This window comes from Diabrotica virgifera, chromosome 3 (genome assembly GCF_917563875.1).
Source record: "Diabrotica virgifera virgifera chromosome 3, PGI_DIABVI_V3a".
Taxonomy (NCBI): domain Eukaryota; kingdom Metazoa; phylum Arthropoda; class Insecta; order Coleoptera; family Chrysomelidae; genus Diabrotica; species Diabrotica virgifera.
This window is the reverse complement of record NC_065445.1, coordinates 15,989,744-16,013,622: the sequence shown is the minus strand read 5'-3', so window position 1 is coordinate 16,013,622 and position 23,879 is coordinate 15,989,744. Positions and strand designations below refer to the sequence as shown.

General features: G+C 34.8%; 2 protein-coding genes across 5 annotated transcripts in view; both read right to left on the bottom strand.

Moving 5' to 3' along the window:
- The window catches only part of LOC114328923 (polycomb protein Sfmbt), a 49,905-nt gene extending 43,450 nt beyond the window's left edge, over positions 1-6,455 (bottom strand). The window contains exons 1-2 of one of the 3 annotated variants that reach the window (XM_028277927.2): positions 6,316-6,442; positions 6,160-6,265 (exon numbers count right to left, since the gene is read on the bottom strand). In XM_028277927.2, coding sequence (XP_028133728.1) covers position 6,160 — 1 coding nt within the window. In that variant the 5' untranslated portion in view covers positions 6,161-6,265; positions 6,316-6,442. Of the gene's footprint in view, positions 1-6,159 lie in introns of all 3 variants that reach the window. The other 2 variants (XM_028277912.2, XM_028277919.2) reach the window with 2 other exon arrangements.
- A 2,690-nt stretch (positions 6,456-9,145) lies between these two features.
- The window catches only part of LOC114328953 (serine/arginine-rich splicing factor 7), a 34,530-nt gene continuing 19,796 nt past the window's right edge, over positions 9,146-23,879 (bottom strand). The window contains exon 5 of one of the 2 annotated variants that reach the window (XM_028277951.2): positions 9,146-13,908. In XM_028277951.2, the coding sequence (XP_028133752.1) occupies positions 13,782-13,908 (127 nt within the window). In that variant the 3' untranslated portion in view covers positions 9,146-13,781. Of the gene's footprint in view, positions 14,072-23,879 lie in introns of both variants that reach the window. The other variant, XM_028277959.2, reaches the window with a different exon arrangement.

The window sequence follows — 23,879 nt, the reverse complement described above, 5'->3', positions numbered from 1 at the left end:
GTCCGTTTCTAAGCATCTTTTTAGGAGTAAACTGCTTACCTAATATGTAGTAGGAAACTGAACAAGGATCTCATCAAAAAAGATGCTTTATACTTTACAAAGTCATTAACATAAAAGAAGGAATCACTTGTTATTAAATGTGTTCTGAAGATATGTTTTGTGCAACATTTCCATGGGTACAAAGAGCCACAATTTAATATGTATAAAAATCTTATAGTTTCGTTTTGTTTTGATTCAGATGCAAGCAAGCATCTGCACTGATGAAGTTTATAACAGAAACAGCGCTGTCTGTGGATTATGCCTTGTCTCTGAATCAAAATGAAACATAAATAATTGTCTTTTAATTCACTTCTATCTTTACTCAGATTGTGAGTACTAAGAACCATTTCTTGTACCTTTTCCTAGACGAATGAAAACGGAATGTGATTGCATATTGTAGAATCCTTTCCGTTTTCTATATTCGTCATCTCTATGCCTTGTAAATTGTGGAAGGCAGAGATTTAGGATGTTAACAGAACAATCTACGGTCGGGATGGTAAAAATCTGTCTTCCTTAGAGCCTCCTTGACAACAGGTAGACCTAGAAATAGTGCTATCGGGGGATGGAGGAAGACAGATTTTAATCAAAACGAAACCGTAGATTTTCTTATTTTGTTAACAGAATGATTCCAATAAGGAAAGTTTCAGATTTAAATTAGTGTATTTTATTTTTAATAATGTATTCTGTAACTGAGACTTTCCTATTTTCTTTCTCTTATAGGTTTGGTTGCCATTTTCAAAAGTAAAAAAATGTACTAAAATAGAGAAAAATTCAACAAAACATGGAAAGGAAACAAGATTAAAAATTTGGAAGACATTTACAAAGAAGGTGTGTAATAGAAATAATAATCTATAAAGAAAATGCAAAACAAAAGTGAATTATTTCATAGCAAAACCTACTTATTCTATTATTGCTACAAAATTTGATTGAAATACCTAATAATATAAGAACCTTAATTCCCCCAATCTAATAACAAGAATTAGAGATATTATTTTATATTTTGTTATAAATTCCTTATTAATTTATAAAATGCTATTTTTATCATTACCCACTATAGGCCAGCGTCAAATTTATAGATTACTAAAATTTTTATTTGTTTTGATTCATTAAAATTTGTTTAAATTTAAAGAAAAATTTACCCTATATCACTGCGCTTCATTAAAAAGAGACCACCTAAAATTTTTGGCATTTTTTAATTGTTACAAATCCTACAAGAAATTTATTGTCATTAGATGTTTGTGTAATGTGTAATGTTTAAGAATATGTTATAAAATTTCTTAAATAACAAATGTAAAAAAAACTTTTTCCAAAATGATGATTTTATTGGAAAATTAAAAAAATTAACATTGTACATTTTTTCTGTTTTCTTTATAAAAATTACAATTAAGTCGTGATTATTAATACTCTGTATTACCACCTCTATTGTGAATTACACTCCTCATTCGATTTGGCATTGAATTAGTCAAATTCTGGATGTTGTCTTGAGGAAAAGCTTCCCATTCTTCCATGAGCGTTAACTGAAGCTGCTCACGATTTATTGGAGCAGGTATTCTTAATCTTTGTTTAAGTGGGTCCCAAAGATGTTCAATCGAGTTCAAATCTGGACTTTGAGCCGGCCAATTCATTTTTGGCATACCGATGGTTTCCAGGTACATATTACGTTACCATCCTGGCTATGTTGTCTTGCGTGAAAATAAAGTTTTCGCACACAAACCCAGCAAAAGGCATTACATGCTCGTCTAGAATTTTAGTAATGTATTGGTAAGCATTCAACGATTCTTCTCGGGACTGATCCTGGGGTCGTATTTTCGAATTCAATCGAATATTTTCGCATATTAGTTAACTCGAATGAAAAATTTCGTATACGAACGTGAATGTGTATTTTTGAACGTCCTTTGAAATGTTATACGTATACGAGCAGAATTTGCACCAGCAACACTGCAAATTCGAATAACATTGTACTAATTTGTCATCTGAAGAGTCACAATGTTGCCATACGTTTTTTGTCTATTTCTTGTATAATTTCAATCAATGGTATAATCGCATTATTAAAAACAAAATGTTATATTTGTTATATATACTGGGGTATAATTTACAAGAATAAGATTGTATAAGAACGTTTATTGCATAAAGATAACGACTTATAGTCTGAAAAAATTATAAAAAAGGCCATTTTTGGGAAAAGTTGTTTAGCAGTTATTTTAAGTGTAATCGAATCTTAAGAGTGCATAGGTATATTAGTAATATCGATTTGCAAAGTCCGCAGAAAGTGTGCTATTTTGTTTAATATTATTTTTGTATCCAGTATTTACACTGATATTTTACTATTTACTTTTCAAAACTTTACTTCAAAGCGATTTTTTAAATGCACCTTTATGTAATGTGATAGTATGAAAAAATTGAGTATATGGCAATGGTGTCATATGTCAAGCTTGGAGCTTAGATCCAATGCTAAAATGCGTACATAAAGTTAGGTTAGGTTATATTTTCAAGGCATAATCGTACAACATATCTTTTCTTTATATTAAAGAATTATTTAAACCAGCCATTGAAAATAAATTTCAATGTAAAAATATTGTAGACAACAACGCAATTAACACTATCAGCTAAAAGTACCATGACAGCTGAAATGACCACAATAATTCATATACGACCATCACGATTCTAATGGTTCATACCCATTCGAGTCGTCGTATATGAAAAAATTCGTACACGAAGTATTCGAAAATACAAGACACCAGATTTCAAGCGAAATTCTTCTAATTTCGTATGCGAAATATGCTCGAATGAATTCGAAAATAGGACCCCTGGTCATCGTTCGTGAGATCCAGTCTCTACAAATTGTTGGTAAGTTTTTTGGACCATACAATGACTGACTCCACGCTGTCTGGCCACTTCTCTTTGACTCATTCCATTACCAATCAAAGTGACAATTTGAACAGATCTAGCAAATCTCTCAGCCATAGTTTTAATTTTAAAAATTGCATAAGTTCACTCTTTGAACAACTGTACACTAGTGAAAGATTTTTGAAAAACAGAATAGCCATATTCTCTTTTCAATAACTTAGTTATTGAAAAATTCTTATAAAATTCTAGGTGGCCTCTTTTTCAGATGAACTAAAATTATAATTATAATTAAAATTTAGTTTAATTATATCAGTACAGTGGAACCTCGATAACCCGGATTAATCGGGACCGCGGCCGATCCGTGTTATCGAAAATCCGGGTTAGCCGGAGAATATAGTAAAAATTAATAAATAACCTCCATTATAATTACAAAAACATGAAACACATATGCACAGTACACATCTAAATTACGTATAGTTGTATAGAGTGTAGAGTTTTGTTCATTTCTTGGTAAAAAACTCAGTCATACTGTAGAGATGTACCGACACCATAATATGGTAGGTCTGGATCCCGCGTACGAAAAAAAAGTTGATAAATAGCAAGCTGAAAATTTGTTATTAGCTTAAGGGTGTCTAGTCGGACAAACATTAATATATGGGAACACTGGAACAGGGGAAGTTTTAACTGTGGAACAGGCTAAAAATTTGGAACGGTCAGACCACGAAAACGGCACATGTATTTTGTCCGACAGAACAGACTTAAACTCTCCGAACAGAGATTAAACTCTCATGCAAAAATCAGACTGCTATTTATCACCAAATTGGCGTTTTAATGAGTGGAACATGTAGAATATGTCAAATGACAGGAATTATGACAGGTGATAAATAGCAGTCTGATTTTTGCATGAGAGTTTAATCTCTGTTCGGAGAGTTTATGTCTGTTCTGTCGGACAAAACAAATGTGCCATTTTCGTGTTCTGACCGTTCCAGATTTTTTACCTGTTCCACAATTAAAACTGCCCCTGTTCCAGTGTTCTCATATATCAAAGTTTATCCGACTAGACACCCTTAAGCTATTAACAAATTTTTAGCTTGCTATTAATCAACTTTTTTTTCATACGCGGGATCCAGACCTATGGTATCATAATATCATATTATGATGCTGCAATAAATTTATTTTAAAGATTCACCTTTATCAATCCTACCTAATGTTTCTAGTTTCTTTTCCATTGTCACAACATTTTTACGTTTTGTTAACATTACAGTTTTGTTACCATTACGTAGACAAAAATCAGGCAAACACAATCTGAAGCACGATTACAGAACGGAAGTGATTAAAACAATGTTGTTATTTAAGAACAGACTAAGGCCATTGTTTTAAAAAAGAATTTTTAAATAGTCACGTCTATTTTAAACAATGCTAAGACAGTTTGACATAAATAACGGAAAAGGAATACAGACAGGTGCCTGTTCTTTCCGATAAGCTGAGACGGTCGCTCTGCCTGCCGCCGTGTGCATGAATCATTTTTACTGTTGTACATACTTATATGTGTTCAAATTACACAAATACACATTATCTCTCAAATATTATTTGACCTACATACATTTTTATTTGATAAAATTGTTAAATTGTTTATTTGTTAAATTTTTGTCTGATGAAAATCGGTCCGGGTTAGCCGGACTTCCGGGTTATCGGGGGCCGACTTATCGGGGTTCCACTGTAATACCATTGTTTATATAGGGAGATAGTTGGTCAGCCCAATAGGTAAATATGTTTGATTCAAATTAAGACAGTCACCAGATGTCCCCACAATTTCTGTCAGGGTCACAACGTCATAATGCATAGACACCAAGTTGGATACGATGCAAAGATGTAAATTAATTTCATGAATATTTCCTGAATAAGCACAATATTACTGATAATCATGTATAAGTAAAATTTTAAAATTTGAAAACAAAAAAAATTTGGACAGAAATGGGTTAATACAGCTAAAAAGAAAATCTAAATATGTAATTAAGACTGTACATATCAATTATTCACCCATTTGTTACATATGGAAGTGAAATATGGACTCTACATCAGCGGGGAATAAATAAGCTGCTGGTATTTGAAAGGAGACTTATGAGAATGATATTTGGCCCTCAAATAGATGAATTGACAGGAGAGCAGAGAAGGTGCCGTAATGATGAATTTGTGACTCTGTATGGTACTGAAAACATTGTCAGACATATAAAAGCTAACCATATAAGACGGGCAGGTCATGTAGTCAAATCAGAGGAAGACAGAGTGTTAAAGACAGTATTTTTTGAAAGACCAGATGATGTTGAAGCTGATTTTTCTAGGATTGGGGTACAACAATGGGAAATAGAAGTGCAGTATCGTAGAAGATGGAGGGGTATAATATATGTAGACAAGACTCACCCCAAGTTGTAAAGCCATTCAAGAAGAGAAGACAGCTAAAATCAGCATTGAAAGAACTGACTTGTATTGCCAATATTCTTGAACCTATAGTGCACTGTATGTTAAAAAGAGCTGTTAAAAATTTATTCCTTTGCAACTTAACAGTGCCTCACATATTTTAATTCTTTAACTGAATCCCCAACTTCAGAATAATTAAATTCTTGAAATTTACTCCAAAGCTTATAGCTTGCAAATGTGATCAGTTAGTTCTGACCAGAATGAAAGTGAGCACCTTAACTTTTTTTGTATTTAGCTTAATGCCTCGACAACTAATGGTCATTGGCATGGTAAGCTGATTTTGCAATCAGATAGTTGGTGTAGTGTGTACTGTGTGTGTGTGTGTGTGTTGAGTAAATGTGTAGTCTGCAGTCCCTCCAGTGAGTACGGATCCCATGGTAGAAACTATTTTCAATAATTTTTAATAAATGAAAAATTTCCTACCCAGTTGAGATTCGAACTCACAACCCCTGAATTCAATGGTAGGCTCTCTTACCACTGAGCCACAGAGGGGAACCTTAATTTTGATTTTTGATGAAATTATATTACTATAAATATGATTATATTGTCTCATTTTTATGAAACAATACAGATAGGCACTATTAACTTATATTTCTAAATTTTGTTAAATACTTCTTTCCTATTTTAAGTTAAACTAAGTATTATGATTGTAAATATAGTTGTGTATAAAATAAATTGGTGTATTAATAAATTTGTAAAATATCTCTAAATATTGATGTGCTAACTACTTTATGTAATGTACTCTAGTGAAATATTTAAATACTACTCTACAGAATAAGATAACAAAATAATTACTTCTCTATATACTTAAAGATGAGGTGAGCTCTAAATACTTAGGACTAAATTCAAGCCATAGGTAATTACATAGAAGTCACAAAGAATGTGTATCTAGCCCTAAAAACTTCAAAAATACTATGAAATAATTTGTAGATTGGAAAAAAAGTTCAATACCGTTCATTTTTGTATGAGTTAAATTAGATGATAATTCATAGTTTTTGTACTAAAATTACTTTTCTTCGTTTTATAGATTGTACACAATCAATGGAACAACTAAAAGCAAAACTCGAACTTCCTTGTTGGTCATGGTTTACCAGGTTGGCCACAACAAAAATTCAAATTCCCGAAATTGAAAATATTAAATAAATAAATTAATTGGAATTAAAACATTACAATATTTATTAATTACAATTTTGTTCAAAAAGTTTTAACGTTGGTTATTTATGTTGATCAATTTTCGAGTATATTTACTATTTTATTTTCAAATTCTAATATATGATTTGTATTGGTAATGATTGTCAAAAGTCAAGTGTCAATATAGTGACGTCGTACATCTTTAGAAATAGCGAATGTAGGCAGCCAGTAATTACACACATAACTTCCGTAAATAAATAGAGGTAGATGAATACAAAACTATTTTTTTAAATAACCAAAATCTCCTACAAAAATAAATAAAATCATTTTATTAAAACTATTGTATGTAGTTGTAAATCTATATTAGTTTAACTTAATTCAATTAATATCAACTTCTTTTTTATTTAGATACTATTTTCTACTGAAATTTTTTCTCTAAATATCGAAGTCAACGAAATAATTCTATTCAAACATGAGAAATTTGTGGTATATGAAAACAGCAGTCAAATTGGCTAACTTGCCGGCATTGGGCCAATTTTAAACGACCATCATCATCAATGGTATTACCACTCTTCGTGAGTCTTTGCTGAGTTTACCTTGCCTTCCATGATTATTGGTCCTGTGCCACTATTTCCCATTGTCTCACGATCCTTTCTCGACTCCATATTTCTACCTTTTTCTAGACCATCCTACAGACCTCCTCCCATATCTGATCTTTTCCAAAACACATTGTTTATTATAGGGCGATTGTTATTATTGCGTATCACATGTCCTGTCCATCTTAGCCTATTGGCCTTTGTATATCTGACTCTGACTAGATTTTCCTTTTGGAATAGGGATTTTATTTTAGACACAATTTACTTACTTCTCTTTTTGTTAGCGTCTATGTTTCGCTTCCATACGCGATTGCTGGCCTTGCCTTTCATGAGATGTTGCATTGCAAAAAAATGTTTCCCAGCTGTTTAAATATTGTTGCTCCTAGATATTTAAATTCTTAACCACAGCATAATTATGATCGTTTATAGTAATATTTTGCTTTATTCGCCGTCGTTCTTGTTTTGGGACGACCATGTATTTTGTCTTTGATTTGTTATATTGATTGTGCTACTGCGTTTATGTCATCGGTGAGTATGATTTTTGCTCTCCGAGTAGCAATGTCTCGTTCGATTTTTGGATAAATGTTTTTCGCATGAGTTTCCAAGGACAGGTCGAGTAACAATGGAGACAACAAATATCCCTATCTTAGTCCAGAATTTACGCATTTGTTTTGCCCCCTGTTTACAATAGTCACTACACATATTTGGGTTACCGCAGCTAGTTTCTTGAGTATGCCCAGCTGATTAATTGAATCATAAGCCTGTTTGAAACCTATAAAGATCTGGATGTACGTTGATCTTCCAGGATCGAAACTGCACTGGTAGCCACCAACTATTTCTTCGGCGTTTTGTAGTAAACTTTTTAGTAATGCCAAAGTAGTATTGAGCAGTGAAAGATCATACATGATTCCTCTATGTAATGGTACAATAATTCTACTATACCCTATTAAATGCTATGCAGGATGACCCCATGCGAACTAAATGAGAATTTTCTGACAACGTTGCCGCCCTTCATGACTTATTATCGCTGTCAACTGCTACGGAATACTAAATTATGATTTATTTATGATAATTCACAGAATGGCAAACCCGCTTGCAATATACAACGTTTGAAATAGAGAATAGACTATTCTTTCTTTGCCAGGCCTTTTCTATTAATGGATTTTACTTATCGAGTTCTTGACTACCTTTTAAGGCATCAGCATTAATATTGTCCAGACCACAGATTTATCATTTTTAAGTAGGTATTTTTATGGCATGTCGAATTTTTTCTACTCTTAGGCCCGGTACTTTATGTCTCGATTAACAGCCGGTTAGTTAACCGGGACCTTTTTAGGGTCTCTTGCGTTGCAATACCTAAATGCAATTATAATTATACATATTTATAATTATAATAATACTTGTAATTGCATTTATTACAACGCAAGAGACCCTAAAGAGGTCACGATTAAAGCCCGGTTAATGAGACATAAAGTACCGGGCCTTAATGGAAGTATTTCTAATTCGATCGTTTAATACTCATTTATCAGGAGCTGTTCAGTCCATCCTTCTGTTATTTCATTTTCTTTTGGCGAGCATTTCTCCATTTTTGTCTCTCACTAAAATGGGAGTCCTTATATAGGAGCTTCTATTATGATATCTGACCTCTCTGTATGTTTTACTTGGATTGTGTCTATAGCATAGGCGTAACCAGGGGGTTATAATCCCCCTTTTGGATGCACTTTGAGCTCTATACGCTTAACACCATTATTATTCCATATCCCCCAGAGACCTTCAAGTAGATGTAACCCCCCTTAGGATCATCCTGGTTGCACCTCTGGTCTATAGAACATTTATGTTTCATGCATGATGATGCACCTGCCAATTTTAGCATTAACGTACCTAAGTATAAGTAATCACTTAGATATAGTATATCCAGCTTTAAATCCTCTATATTTTTGCGTCTAGAAATTTCTTAAGTGCTTAGTTTATTCCATTCCACGCCCTGAAGTTTGTCGCACTTATTTTACTTTCACCTGGCGCTGCTGGAAATTGGTAAATCGAGGAAGAATAAATTTAACAGGTAGAAATTCATTTTATTTGGTTCTTTCATGTCATAAAACGTTTCCACACTTATTAATTATTTTGGGTATATTTAAACTATAAAGAAATATGACAAATGGATATATGGTTAGAAAACTGCTGTCTTCACACTCAATAACACATTCAATTTTATATAAAGCATGCGACAGACCATTTTAAAAACAAGACTGCAATTTTCTAAATACAACAAAATAGTAATATATGTATTAAGGTGCGTAGTGACTTGAGCATTTTTCTCCGAACGAACCGCACTGTAACACATTGCTTAGTAAATACGCGTTCGCGAGCAAAATTCTGCCGAACCGAACAAGACGATCATTTTCGGATAAGTGTCCGTAACCGTTGAAAAAATCAAGTTCATTGACCATGATCATCATTTGTTCGTTGACGCTCAGTGGGTATGGGCATACTCTAGATTCTCAGCTACCGTGGTCGGACAAACATTGAAATAAAATGAGCAGAACATAGGAACGCGGCGAACAGAACGAACACTTGACTAAACCTGAGCATTTACTTGTTTTTGCGCACCCAGCCCGTTCGACAAGTTTGGTTCGTTCGAAAGAAAATGCTCTTGTCAATACGCACCTTTATGTGTGTGTGATCCTGATGAACATTTCCAAGTGACAAATTGTAAAAGAACAATTATACTAACTACACTAAAAATTTTTATCAAGTGAACAATCAATCTAATTTTTTTTTGAGAAAATTGGTGAATTATTATAAATGCTGGTTACCGTAGATCATCGTGTGTAAATATTAGAGTTCATTTTTTAAGTTTCCTTAAAAATTCATTGTTTTTCTAAGTGCCGGGAAGTGAGATCACAAATGTGTAATGTTGATTTATTCAAGTTTGCATTGTCGTTTTCCTTCTTCAAAAGAAGTACTCCAAATGTGCTTCGTACATGAATTGAAAAACCTAACCTAAAATATATACCTAAAAACTGAAAAAGATTTGAAAGCAGACATAATTAGGTTGTATTTTCCCTTCTTACGAGTAAGTCGGAAATCCGTAACAGAAATAACGATGATGATATTGTCAATTTAGAAAACAAAGATAAGAGGTAGATCAATACGTAGGCGGTCCCATAAGTACTTAGCCTCACCGCCCGACGGCGCTGCAATCGCTAGAAGAATCATCATGTAATATATTCGGCGTATCTGCAAAGCGGGCTTGTCTGGGGATTTTAGAAACATGAAATAGAGCAATATCTGCCGGTGATTCGATTATTGTTTTTGGAAGTGAAATCGCACAGTGAAATCAAAGAGCACTTGGATGCTGTATACATAGTGTGACCAACTCCAATTCAGTCGAATCCGGGACAAGGCTGAAAAAAAATACGTGAAATCCGGGACTTTTCAATGAAAATCGGGCCATTTTTTTTTTCAGAAGAGGATAATTAAAATACAGAAACGAAAAAAAGTCCACCGTCCACCGATATAAAATGCATGCGTTTTGGATGTGGTATTAGAATTAAATTCTAGAAATTGTTGACTTTTTTTCGTCCCACCAATTTTATGTGAATTAGAAGAATAACGTATCCAAAACTTCAAAATAGAATTTTACCAAAATGTTGAAAATTCGGATGGCCCGGAAGCCTTGTCCGGGACGCCGGGACACGACTTCGTAATTCGGGCCATGTCCCGGATTTTTCTGGCTAGTTGGTCACACTATGTATACAGTGACTTTTCTTCTTCGATGGCAACAGTCAAAAATTGGTTTAATGAGTTTCGATGTGGTGGCATGTCGGTTTTTGATAACCTCGAAATGGGCTACCACAGAGTTTAATTTGAAAAAAATCCACGATCTCGTATTGGCAGACCGCCGACTGAAGGTGCGCCAGATAGCTGAGATAATATAGGCATCTCGTAAGCTGTCGATGGGTGCCGCATTTGCTCACTCTGGACAACAAGCGCAATCGTAAGACCACTTCAGAGGAGTATTTGAGGATGATAAAGCATAATCCGAAGGAGTTTCTACGGTGTTTTGTCACTGTCGATGGATCCACTGGTACACACCAGAGACAAGGAAGAGTTGAAATAGTGGAGGTCACCCTCCGAACTTATTCCGAAGAAGGCAAAGATTATTCTATCGGTTGAAAAAGTGATGGCCACTGTTTTTGAGATTCACAAGGTGTAATCTACCTAGACTTCCCGGAAAAGCACAAAAGGCTCTACTATGCCGAATTATTGGACCGATTCGAGGCCAGATTTCAGGAAGGACTGCCTCGTTTGGCGAAGAAAAAAGTGCTCTTCTACCACGACAACGCACCGGCTCATACCTCCGCCGTCGACATGGTAAAATTTGGCTACGAACTGCTGTCCAATCCACCGTATTCTCCAGATTTGGCCCTATACGACTTCGATTTTCACACGCCCTGTTTTTAGCGACATTGATTAAGTAAATCATAGCAATAAAACAATGGTGGGCACAATTCTGGCTGAACACCAGAAAATAAAAGCAAGACCCGGTCACCTCACCGTATTTTATTAATTTTATTAACTACTTGGATAGTTTTTTAAACAAAACTTTGTAGAAAAACAAATAAATTTTGTGAAAAATTTTAACTTATGATTAATTATTATATGTAGATAGATAATGTTACGACGTCAACTTATACAAACATATGAATATTATTAATATATAAAGAAATCATTAATCAGGAACACGTCAGCAAAGCTGTCAATATATAATTAACATCCTGAGTACATATTGCTCTTAATGACACGTACACAATTTAATAATGACAATGATAATTCATTTAGTGCATGTTTCGATTATAATTACAATTGGTTACACCCTACAATTTTGACGTCTAGCTAACTGGACACATTTAGTTGATTTTTTACTACATCAGGGCTTTTAATTCATATATTATATACCCTCCACATTGAGCCCTCCTTGTCAGAGCGTGGTGACATGGTTAGTTACTGTTTCCTTTGCCAGATGAACGCCTTCACGAACTGTGGCCTTCAAGGTCGCCAGATATTACTCCTATGGATTTCTCAATTTGGGACATACTTAAGAACAGAGTTGCACGAAGATCGAAAATGTTGACTATCTCGAACATTGGATAACCATGGAGTTAGATATCACGATGCTTGTTCACATTATTAATTTGATCGAAAAACGATATTTGAAATGTATTAAGATGAATTCAACATTTTGAACACTTGTTGTAAATACATAAATTAATATTTTTTGCAAATTTGCTAGCTGGCTACCCCTGTATAAATAAAGAAAATTACCAGCAATATAGTAGGTATGCTTGCGACAGAATTAGTTAGATATCAAATTATCGTATCTTTAAATAAACCATTTTGTGATTATATCTTTTACACATTAACGATTATAATTTTTAAATTGCATATGGCATTAACTTCGAAGAACAAATAAATCATTAAAGACTTTTTGATTACTGTTTTAAATATATGACAGCTGTGCTCCTTGCCTATTTTAGTAATTCTAGATATTGTAGTTCGATACTCATATACATTGTTAAGAATAAAATAGATCTTTAGAAGAAGTATTTAAGTGCCAAAGAAGGATCTGTTAATCTTAGTATTCAGGAAATTTTCAGACACCTGCTGTCTTCTATGAACCAGAATTTCTTCTAAATTGTAGTGGATTACGTTCAGGAACAAAGGTCTTGAAGCATGCATAGCTAAGCGCTATGTGTGGATGACTTGTATCTAAACAATTCTTAAAGTAAAAAAATAGAACAATTACCGAAAGTATACAATCAGGGCTACATACTCGTATAATCAGCATTACATACAGAATAAACCAAATAAAAACGGGACATATGCAGTTAATATGGTGTATATGAACTACATTTGAAATAGTCGACCAATATAAAAGTTCGGCATGTATAAAATATCGTATCTAACTACCTGTCTCCTTTTACGAGCGAGGCCATGAGCCATGAGTCCAAAAGGAGACAGGTAGTTGAACAATATTTTATACATGCCGATCATAACATCGCTATGATTTATGTCTGTCGAACTTTTATATTGGTCGACTATTTCAAATATAGTTCCGATACATTGTATCAACTGCGTATACCCCGTTTTTATTTGACTTATTCTGTATAAGGTATCTATCATCGCAGTAGTTCTTACTGGTTGTCTGATCATGATCAGAGGTTTATTTGTACTATCATAGGTCATCAGTCATCAACACATCCAACTTGATCTTCTTTCCTGCTGGTTTAGATGTTAGACAATTGAACAGATCCTTTACTGAATATTTTTTTATTGTAAATACATTTTAAAGATATATAATTTTATTTATGCTAAAACACGAAAATAAGGAAGTGTGTTATAATTTGTATATGAGCAGTGGATGAAGTAACGAAATAGTAGGAAAATACAAGGTATATCAAAAACGTTCTAAATATTAAAATCAAATAAACTCCACATAGTTCACTATGTGTACTCATGTAACATAAAACACCATTTTACAAAGAATTAATAACATAATTTCATACACCTTATATTCCTAACAATCTTAGAAACTTTATCCACAAAACACAAAATTCTAAATATAATTATTGTAACAAAACTCAAATACTACCTGGATATTTCAAACAAATTGAACATAAAACTAACTTATCTTCTGTATCTACTACCACCACCTCCGCTGCGTCTTGATCTGTCATCGTATCTGCTGCTTCTGCTGGATCTTCTACCGTCTCTGTCATAATCACGTTCTCTATAACCTCTAGAGCGGCCGTAACTAAAAACATGTACCCAACAATCAAACCATATGTCAACCAAGACATAATTTGCCATTTTATAAGCTATTTTTGTCCACGCCAAGTCAACGACTCAAAATGGCCCATCATACTATTCCATACATTATTCTTTTTACCAAACCATATAAATAAACAACCATGTGCCTGACAAATCACAAAACAACAATTAGATAAACAAAACCTGTGAAGCAATTGAGATGTGAACAACATCTAAAATACTCGGTCGTGGTTAAAAGTAACTGAGTAAGCAATATTAAAGTGAGTGTAAATTTATCAACTGTTCATAATAGTCGTTGCAAGATACAAGATAAAACATAAAAATAGAAAGAATGCAAACAAAATTTAATCAAAATATCATCAAAACAATTCCTTGTGCAGTTTTTGTGTTTGTATAGAAAAGAATATCATGTGATTTAAAGTGAACACATAGTTTATTTCTTTTTAGCAGTTGGCAACACTTGTATGTCAAAATGGTGACAAGTTGTGCCAGCTAATGAGTAATGTACCAAGTTATAGATGTGTTGTATATCTGTGATTTTAAATGTGTGTTTTTACTTAACTTTTCATTAATCTTGTGGGGTCTGATAAAACTAGAGATTTGTAGCATATACCTCCCTAAGGGCGCGTACATAGTGCGCGCTGGTTTCTGAGTCAGAAAGCCGAGTCCCTGTAACGTGTGTAATTCTTACATACCGCTTGCGCTTATCCATATCCAGAAAGTTGGTACCCAGAAGAAACAGTGCCCAAAAAGCTGGTAGGATTAGTCCAGATGTGTGAGCAGAATCCATGTACACGTGTCAAAATTGACAGCAGTAGACCTCATATATTTTCACAAGAGCTATGACCTTGTAAATAACACACGTAAACTTGTATACTGTTTCTGCATGACTCATAGCGCTTGTCAAAATCCATTACCTCTACATCAGATGAGTTCAAATAGAAACAGGTCTGAGACAAGGCGATCCACTTTGCTCTTTGTTATTCAACTTCGCTTTAGAGCATGCAGTTAGGAAAGCACAATCAGCATTAACAAATGGCTTCGCTGCCCAGGAAGAGAAGGTCAATCTACCAAAGCTACGAAGAAGTCAAAGAATTCAAATACTTAGCAGCAGTGATAAGAGCCAAAAAGAGATACGAAAAACATGTAGCAGCCAGAATCATATCAGGAAATAGAGAACATTACTCCCTAGTGACGCTACTTAAATCTAAATTGCTATCAACGGGAGCTAAAACAGAGTGGTACTTGGACACTGAACCAGGCAGCGTGAAATGAAAAAATTATTAGTCTTAGAACGTAAGATCCTCCGGATGATCTTTGGTTCTTGTATAGATAAGACAACAGGAGAATGGAGACGAAGACACAAATATGAACAAAAACAAGGCAACTCATATAAGATAGGTAGGGCATGTACTGTACGAATACAAAACCACCGGACAGACTTTTTCAAAATTTCGCAGGGACTAAATCAGGGAGATGGGCTGGCCCCAACATTGTTTAACCTGGCACTGGAGTATGCGGTTAGGCAAATGCAAACTGGACGAGGAAACCTACTGACCAACCGAACGGTTCAACCGGCCGCTTATGCCGATGATATTAATATTATGAGTAGAACATCCACAGGAGCACAGGAAACATAATATGCAGAGTTAAAAACACAAACAAAAATGCTAGGTCTGGAAATTAACACAGAAAAAACAAAAATAATGACAGACGAGAAGAAATATAGTCCCACAAAACATTATACATGAAGATGACATTGAAACGGTTGAAAAGTGTACATACCTGGGAGTAGAAATATATGCCGACGGATCAGAAGACGGAGAAATACCGAAATACGGAAGAGAATAGAGAGTTATAATATATGCAATTTTAGAGTTATCAAGTGCTTCACGTTAAAAGTTGGTAGCTGTCAGTCAAATGTTGTATTTGACAGCAATATATAATTTCTTCTTCTTCAGGTGCCATCTCCGCTACGGAGGTTGGCAATCATCATTACTATTTTAATTTTTGAGGCAGTAGCTCTAAATAGTTGTTTTGAGCTGCATCCAAACCATTCTCTCAGGTTCTTCAGCCATGAAATTCGTCTTCTGCCGATGCTTCTTCTGCCATCTATCTTTCCCTGCATTATGAGTCGCAGGATGCCATACTTCTCGCCCCGCATCACATGTCCGAGGTACTGTAGTTTTCTTTCTTTAATTGTCAGTTCAACTTCCTTCTCTTTACCTATTCTTCTCAGTACTTCATTGTTCGTAACTCTATCTACCCAGGAAACCCTCATAATTCTTCTATACGTCCACATTTCAAAGGCGTCCAAATATATAATTAAATTTGTTTAAATTTTTTTCTATTTTTGGTTTCTTTCATCGAAGATACATAATATTTTGTAATTTTGCCTGGTTTTGTACAATTTGGGTTTCAAATTTTTTCTAAAGAAATATAGAAGAGATCTTACAACAAGCAATAAGGTACTTGAGACCAAATGACGAAGATTTAGAAAAAAAAATTTTAAAATAAAATGTTTTCCACCAACTTTCTACTAACTCCAAATGTTAGCAGATGGTCAATCAACCAAGAAAACAAAGACAAAACACCTATTAATGTACAGAAATAAAATTTCATAACAAAGAACAGATGACATAATCACACATAACAGAACTTAAATGTCCGAGTCTTGCCGAATTGGTGCGATTCGCTGCTAACGTTACCGTATTTCAAGCCCGCTATCCGACGTACCGTAACGTAGCCCGTAAACGTTAAAATCATTTCCGTTATTCAATTTTCATACTGCGCATGCTCCATTGCTAAAATAACGTTACCGTATTCTCCTAGGATTACTTGATAACTCTCTAATAACGCAGGCAAACAGAGCTTATTTTGCCCTTTCCCATATATTTCGGTCTAAAAGTGTCCACCGAAATACAAAGATGAGAATCTATAAAATTTTAATTCGACCAATAACATGCTACGGCAGTGAAGCCTGGGTCCTGAAAGAAACATCCAAAAACAAACTCGACACATTCGAAAGGAAAGTACTGAGGAGAATACTAGGACCTGTGAGGGAAAACGGAATCTTCAGAAGTTGATACAGCAACGAACTTTGTCAACTTTAAAAGAAAGCACCCCTGTCAGACTTCATTAGAATACAAAGATTTCAATGGGCCGGACATGTGATAAGAATGGGAGAGGATAGGCTACCAAAAAGAGCACTGAATGCTAGAATGCAGGGAAAGAGACCGGTTGGAAAGCCAAGAAAACGCTGGGAAGACACAGTAAACAGCGACGCACAAACCCTTTTAGGAATCCGTGTATGGAGAAGAGCAGCCACAAACAAGCAAGGGTGGAGGCAAAAAATAAAGGAGGCCAAGGCTCAATTTGGGCTGTAGTGCCGTAGAAGAAGAAGGACATGTACTGAGAGCAAATGATGAAACACTACTAAATACAACCTTCTGGAAAAAGTCCGATGACAGAAGATCATTTTGTCGCCCAAGAAAAAGATGGAAAAATGCGGTAACGAGTGATCTACGTACGATGGGGGTACAACAATGGGAGATTATTGCACAAGATCAGCAAGAGTGGAGGAAAAAGTAAACTCGGTCAAGACACAGAGTTGTACAGCCAAGAAGGAAGAAGAAGGAACTTGCCCGTATGTGTCTGCCATGATTTTTAGTAAGCGATTGGCACTTGAAGGGGTTGATCCAGTTTCTTATGTTGTTTACTTCTGAAACCAGCAGTATGCAGCCTAATTCTTGGGCCCAAATTTTAAAGACAATAAGCAAAGACAAATGAATGTTACGGAGTCAGTAAAGGATGCTAAAAACTATTTTAGAATCCCAATCTTCGAGCATAGATTGTCATAAACGAGCTGAGTTTTTATTTAAAAACTGGTTTAAAATTTTAGTTTTATATTGTGTTTGATGTAGTTACAAATGATCTACTGCATTTAATGCTTTCATTTTGGATTAGGTTTTATTACTTTCATTTCAAGTTCATTTTGGATTAATTTTTGGGATTTTCTTTTCCAACGTTAAAAATTATAAAACAGAAACTGACTAAAAAGTAGTAAAACTCGAGAACTTTTATATTTGTGACAGTTTCAGTTTATTAAATTTTTGAAAACGAGTTTTAAATGTGCCAAATATCCTTGTGGATAACAAGGATGATCCCCTAGTTATGTGTAAATATTGTTATATAAGAAAAAAATGTGCTGAACCTACAACTACAGAGGCTCGTGCTGTTGTTCGAGAAGAGGAGCCTTTCTATTACCTATCGGTGCAATTGCTGCTATCTTGCATTGGTGCAAAAAATTAAAAAGATTAATCTAAGAAATATTTTGGGCCGTTGGAAGTAAAGGTTGATTCTTCTATTAAAGGTGAAATTACTTATCTGCGTAACTTTTTGTGGTGATTGTTTAGAGAACAAAATTCAACAATATTCGTTATATTAAAGACAAAACCATTATTGCCGCAGGTGACTTAACAACCTACCATCAAAATAACATGGTCAAAACTGGAGGCAAAGACCTACCAAGAGTAAATGTTCAGAAAGACAATCTGAAGGGTCCTGCTACTGACCTAAACCTGCTCCTAAACCTACTTATGGAAATAATGTTATACACAAAATCCTTCCAATTCAAGTGCTGCTGGGGGCAATGCTATACCTACTGCATAGTCTTGTAATTTAACTAATACTGTACCTTTAACAACATAATACTAAATTATTTCAGCTTGTCAGAGCTCACTTCAACTGCTGAGACGCCTCACACAAAAAGGAGGAAGTGTGTATGTGTTATACAGTGAAACCTCGATAAGTCGGATTAATCGGGACCGCGGCCGATCCGGGTTATCGAAAATCCGGGTTAGCCGGAGAATACGGTAAAAATTAGTAAACTAAATATTTTTAATAGGAAAATACACATTATAATTGCAAAAACATGAAATACATATGCACAGTACATCTAAATTACGTACAGTGGTATACACTATTGTTTATTTCTTGGTAAAAAACTCTGTCAAAGTGAAAAAATGTTTGTTTGTCTGATGAAAATCGGTCCGGGTTAGCCGGATTTCCGGGTTATCGGGGGCCGACTTATCGGGGTTCCACTGTATATTTGAAATGGAAAAAAAAATAGTTTACAAGGTCAGAAATTTTACCATTGTTCATGTTTTACTGTTGTTCATCCTACGGAAGTCTTGTTACTAATATATTAATATTGATTTTTTTATCTTTTTAATTTTTTTATATTGATCGGGAAGTTACAAGTAATGACAAGAAAATATTATACCCCACTACATTCCTTATGTCAACTCTTTATATTTTGCAACTACTATTGTCATAGCCTTCTTGTTTAAAGCGTTAATGAGTTTTTTAAAAGATTACATCATTACTGATGCTGGTTGATGTTTGGGAGAAGATGTTGGCTATTCTTATTATGATATTAGTAACAATATTACATAAAATATGTTCTTAACACTCATAAATTCAGTTGATAAATATACACTAAGAGTAGTCATTTATACTTGAAAATATTTATTTTTGAAAACAATTCACTAGTCTTTTCGCAATCGAGTAATAAATTAAAATTTTATGGCAATTTGCAGCAAGGCAGCTCAAACAAAATAAGCATTTTAATAGATTTAATAAGTATTTTAATAGCATCTAAAAATATTGTCAATTTAATAACTTTACCTATGCCTACCGGCATTGAGTAAATATAACAATAACTGACCCTTGTTAACAATAGCCGATTCCTATTTTAACCGCTTTTAAGACTCTGACGGGCATACTTTTGGGAAAACTCTGGGGTGTTCGTTTGAATTATTTTTTTTTAATTTTTAATCATTTTTAAGTTAAATTGTGGCTAATTTCCCATTTAGAATAATAAATTAATTTTTTTTTGCAATAATTTTAAACCCTGAAAATCTAAAGACAAACTGATTTATCACACACACACACACACACACACACACACACACACACACACACACACACACACACACACACACACACACACACACACACACACACACACACACACACACACACACACACACACACACACACACACACACACACACACACACACACACACACACACACACACACACACACACACACACACACACACACACACACACACACACACACACACACACACACACACACACACACACACACACACACACACACACACACACACACACACACACACACACACACACACACACACACACACACACACACACACACACACACACACACACACACACACACACACACACACACACACACACACACACACACACACACACACACACACACACACACACACACACACACACACACACACACACACACACACACACACACACACACACACACACACACACACACACACACACACACACACACACACACACACACACACACACACACACACACACACACACACACACACACACACACACACACACACACACACACACACACACACACACACACACACACACACACACACACACACACACACACACACACACACACACACACACACACACACACACACACACACACACACACACACACACACACACACACACACACACACACACACACACACACACACACACACACACACACACACACACACACACACACACACACACACACACACACACACACACACACACACACACACACACACACACACACACACACACACACACACACACACACACACACACACACACACACACACACACACACACACACACACACACACACACACACACACACACACACACACACACACACACACACACACACACACACACACACACACACACACACACACACACACACACACACACACACACACACACACACACACACACACACACACACACACACACACACACACACACACACACACACACACACACACACACACACACACACACACACACACACACACACACACACACACACACACACACACACACACACACACACACACACACACACACACACACACACACACACACACACACACACACACACACACACACACACACACACACACACACACACACACACACACACACACACACACACACACACACACACACACACACACATACACGGCGCCGCATTTGTTGTGGCATCTGTGCTTCAGAGTGCAAAGTGGCATCATCAAGTCTACGTACGTTAGGTTGATTCTAATTAGGTGTGGATCAGTAATATATTTTTAATTTTGTTATACCCTCCTTCTAAACAAAACTACAGGGAAAACTATGATAACATTACTTGTGGCATCAGATGCCACATGTACCTTGAGATGTCATAAATACCACACTTGACACACCATGACTTAATACTTGAATTATGCCCGACATTTTTGGGATAATAAAAAACTAATAAATTACAGAACAAATTCTTGTTTTTTTAATTAACTTTGTCAGTTATTTGCAAACAATTTGCATAAAATCTATGTTATTAATTTATTGTCATTATTATTTATTAGTCGCTTATTGCGGCTCTAATAGTTTTTCAAATAAAACTTTATATCCGTAAATTTTCTCATTTCTAATACTGGGTATTTTGATTTGCACTATTCACATTTTTGTTTTCCTGGTAGTACTTCCTTCTTTAAATCAAATTTAAAGAAAGCCATTACGGATTTTATTTGTTCGGGCATCCATGGGGTTTTTGAGGTGTTTTAAGAGTTTTTACTGACTGCGTTTCTTTTTTTCTTTTTTTTAACTTGTGTTTCTTTTTTTGCAGATATTTATTTCTACAATTTTGTTTAATCTATTATTATTTTTTTTAATTCATATCACTCACACCTCTTCTATTGCCGATGATATTCTCTTTTCTTGATTCTTGTACACCTGCTATTTAATGTTTGACAATTGAACTAAAAGGTGATGCGAAAAAACTTACTTCTTTACTTACTTAATCAGTAGACTCATTGATACCTTTCGGTGTTGGGCCATTCATTCAATCTTAATCAGTGTCTTAATCTTCTGAGGTGTCGGGAGTTTCGTCTAACTCTCAATGAACTTCCTCCATTCTTTCCTAATGGTGGCCATTTGTGTTGCTTCTTGCCAAGTTTTTCTCTTACTTTCTAGTATCTGCGAGATGTGACTAATCCATTCTTTAATGCTTCGTCGTCTTCTGTTCTTCGCTATTGGTTTTGCTTGCCACACTCTTGATGCCACACTCAAAGAGTACCCATGAACGATCACATTAATCACTTTCCTTGTATTTGCTGTCCTTGTCTATAACAAACGTTTGTTATTTATAGAAAAAGACAGCAAATACAAAATAAGTGCTTGATGTGATCGTTCATGGGTATTCTTTCATTTTTCCGACTGTATGTATTATACATAAGAAACACATGTTCGGATTATCCGTGCTTTTCAATTATCCGTGCCACCTCCGGTCCCAAGGAGCACGGATAATCGGGATTCTACTGTAATTACTACATTTGTCCATTGTCTGGGTATTACTTTTATTTTCCATATTAGGTTCTATATGCTTTTTTATGAAAACAAATTAAACAAATTATAAAAATTAATTTTTTTTTACTTCAATATATTTCATCATTTCTGGTGCTACTTCATCGCTTCCAGGTACTTCTCTAATCTTTATCTTTCTTATTGCTTCTTCCAGTTCTTCTTTTTCTAAAGTTTCTTGATTTTCCGTGTTTCTCATGGACCCTCTATTGATCTGGCTTTTTTTTCCATTGTATTCCCTTGCTTTCCATTCAGTATCAGCTCGAAGTGTTCCCTCCATCTTTCCATTATTTTCTAATCGTTTATTATTGTTCCTTCCTTGTTCATTATTTGTTTCACCTTTGTTTCTTTGTTGCTTTTTAGGTTCTTCAGTGTTCGATAAAATAACTTTACAGTTTCTGTGCTGTTTTATTCCATTTTTTTTCCGAATTTTTCCCAACCTTTTTTTTCCTCTTCCTTCACTATCTCTTTCATTTTTGTTCTTTGTCTCTTATAATTTTCATATTTTTTTGTGTTTTGTCTTGTACGTATTGTTTTTAAAATTTCTTCTTTTCTTTTATTTATCTTTTCACTTCATCATTCCACCAAGATGTTCGTTTCTCTCTGTTATTGTTTCTTGTAGTCCCACATATTGCATTAGCTGATTTTATCATCGCATTTTTAAATCTTTCCCATTCTTCTTCTATTATTTCTGTTGTTTCTTGTTCATTTTCCATCTCTTTCTCTAGCTCCTCTGTGTATATTATTTTCGTTGATTCGTTGATTCTTCCCTTAGTTTATAATTTTATTATTATTTCTTTGTGTTTTCTGTTTATGCTCTCATTCCTTTTTATTTCTTTTCTTTTGCTTTTGAATGTGGTTTCCAGTATATAGTGGTCACTGCCAATTTCATAACACCTTTTCACCCTTACGTCTCTTATCCAGTTCTTCTGCTTTTTGCACTATAGTATAGTCCATAATTGATTGTTCTTCTCTTGATTTGACTTCTCTTGTGATCTTGTGTATACTTTTATGCCGGAAGTGTGTGTTCATAATCACCAGGTTATTGTCTAGACCTAGACAGAATTTGAGTGGTAATTTCCAGTTTTGCTTATTTTTTCCTCCCCATAAGGTCCAATGACATTGTTCCCTTTTTCTGCTTCTTTTCCCACTCTACTGTTCATGTCTCCTGTGATCATAATTTTCTCTGTAGGTACAAATATTTATCACTTCTGGGAACTTATCCCAGAACTCATTATTTTCGTTTTTTGTTGCGTCTTCATCTGGTCCATAGCATATGATTAGTTTTGTATTGGTTTCCTCTATATCCATATCTACGTCTACTCTTAGTATATGTTCGTTGTAATATATCCAATTTTTTACTTTGTTGATAATATTCATCTTTATTATGCACGCTACTCTTGCCTGAGCTCTCTTCGTTTCTACCACTTTACTGTAT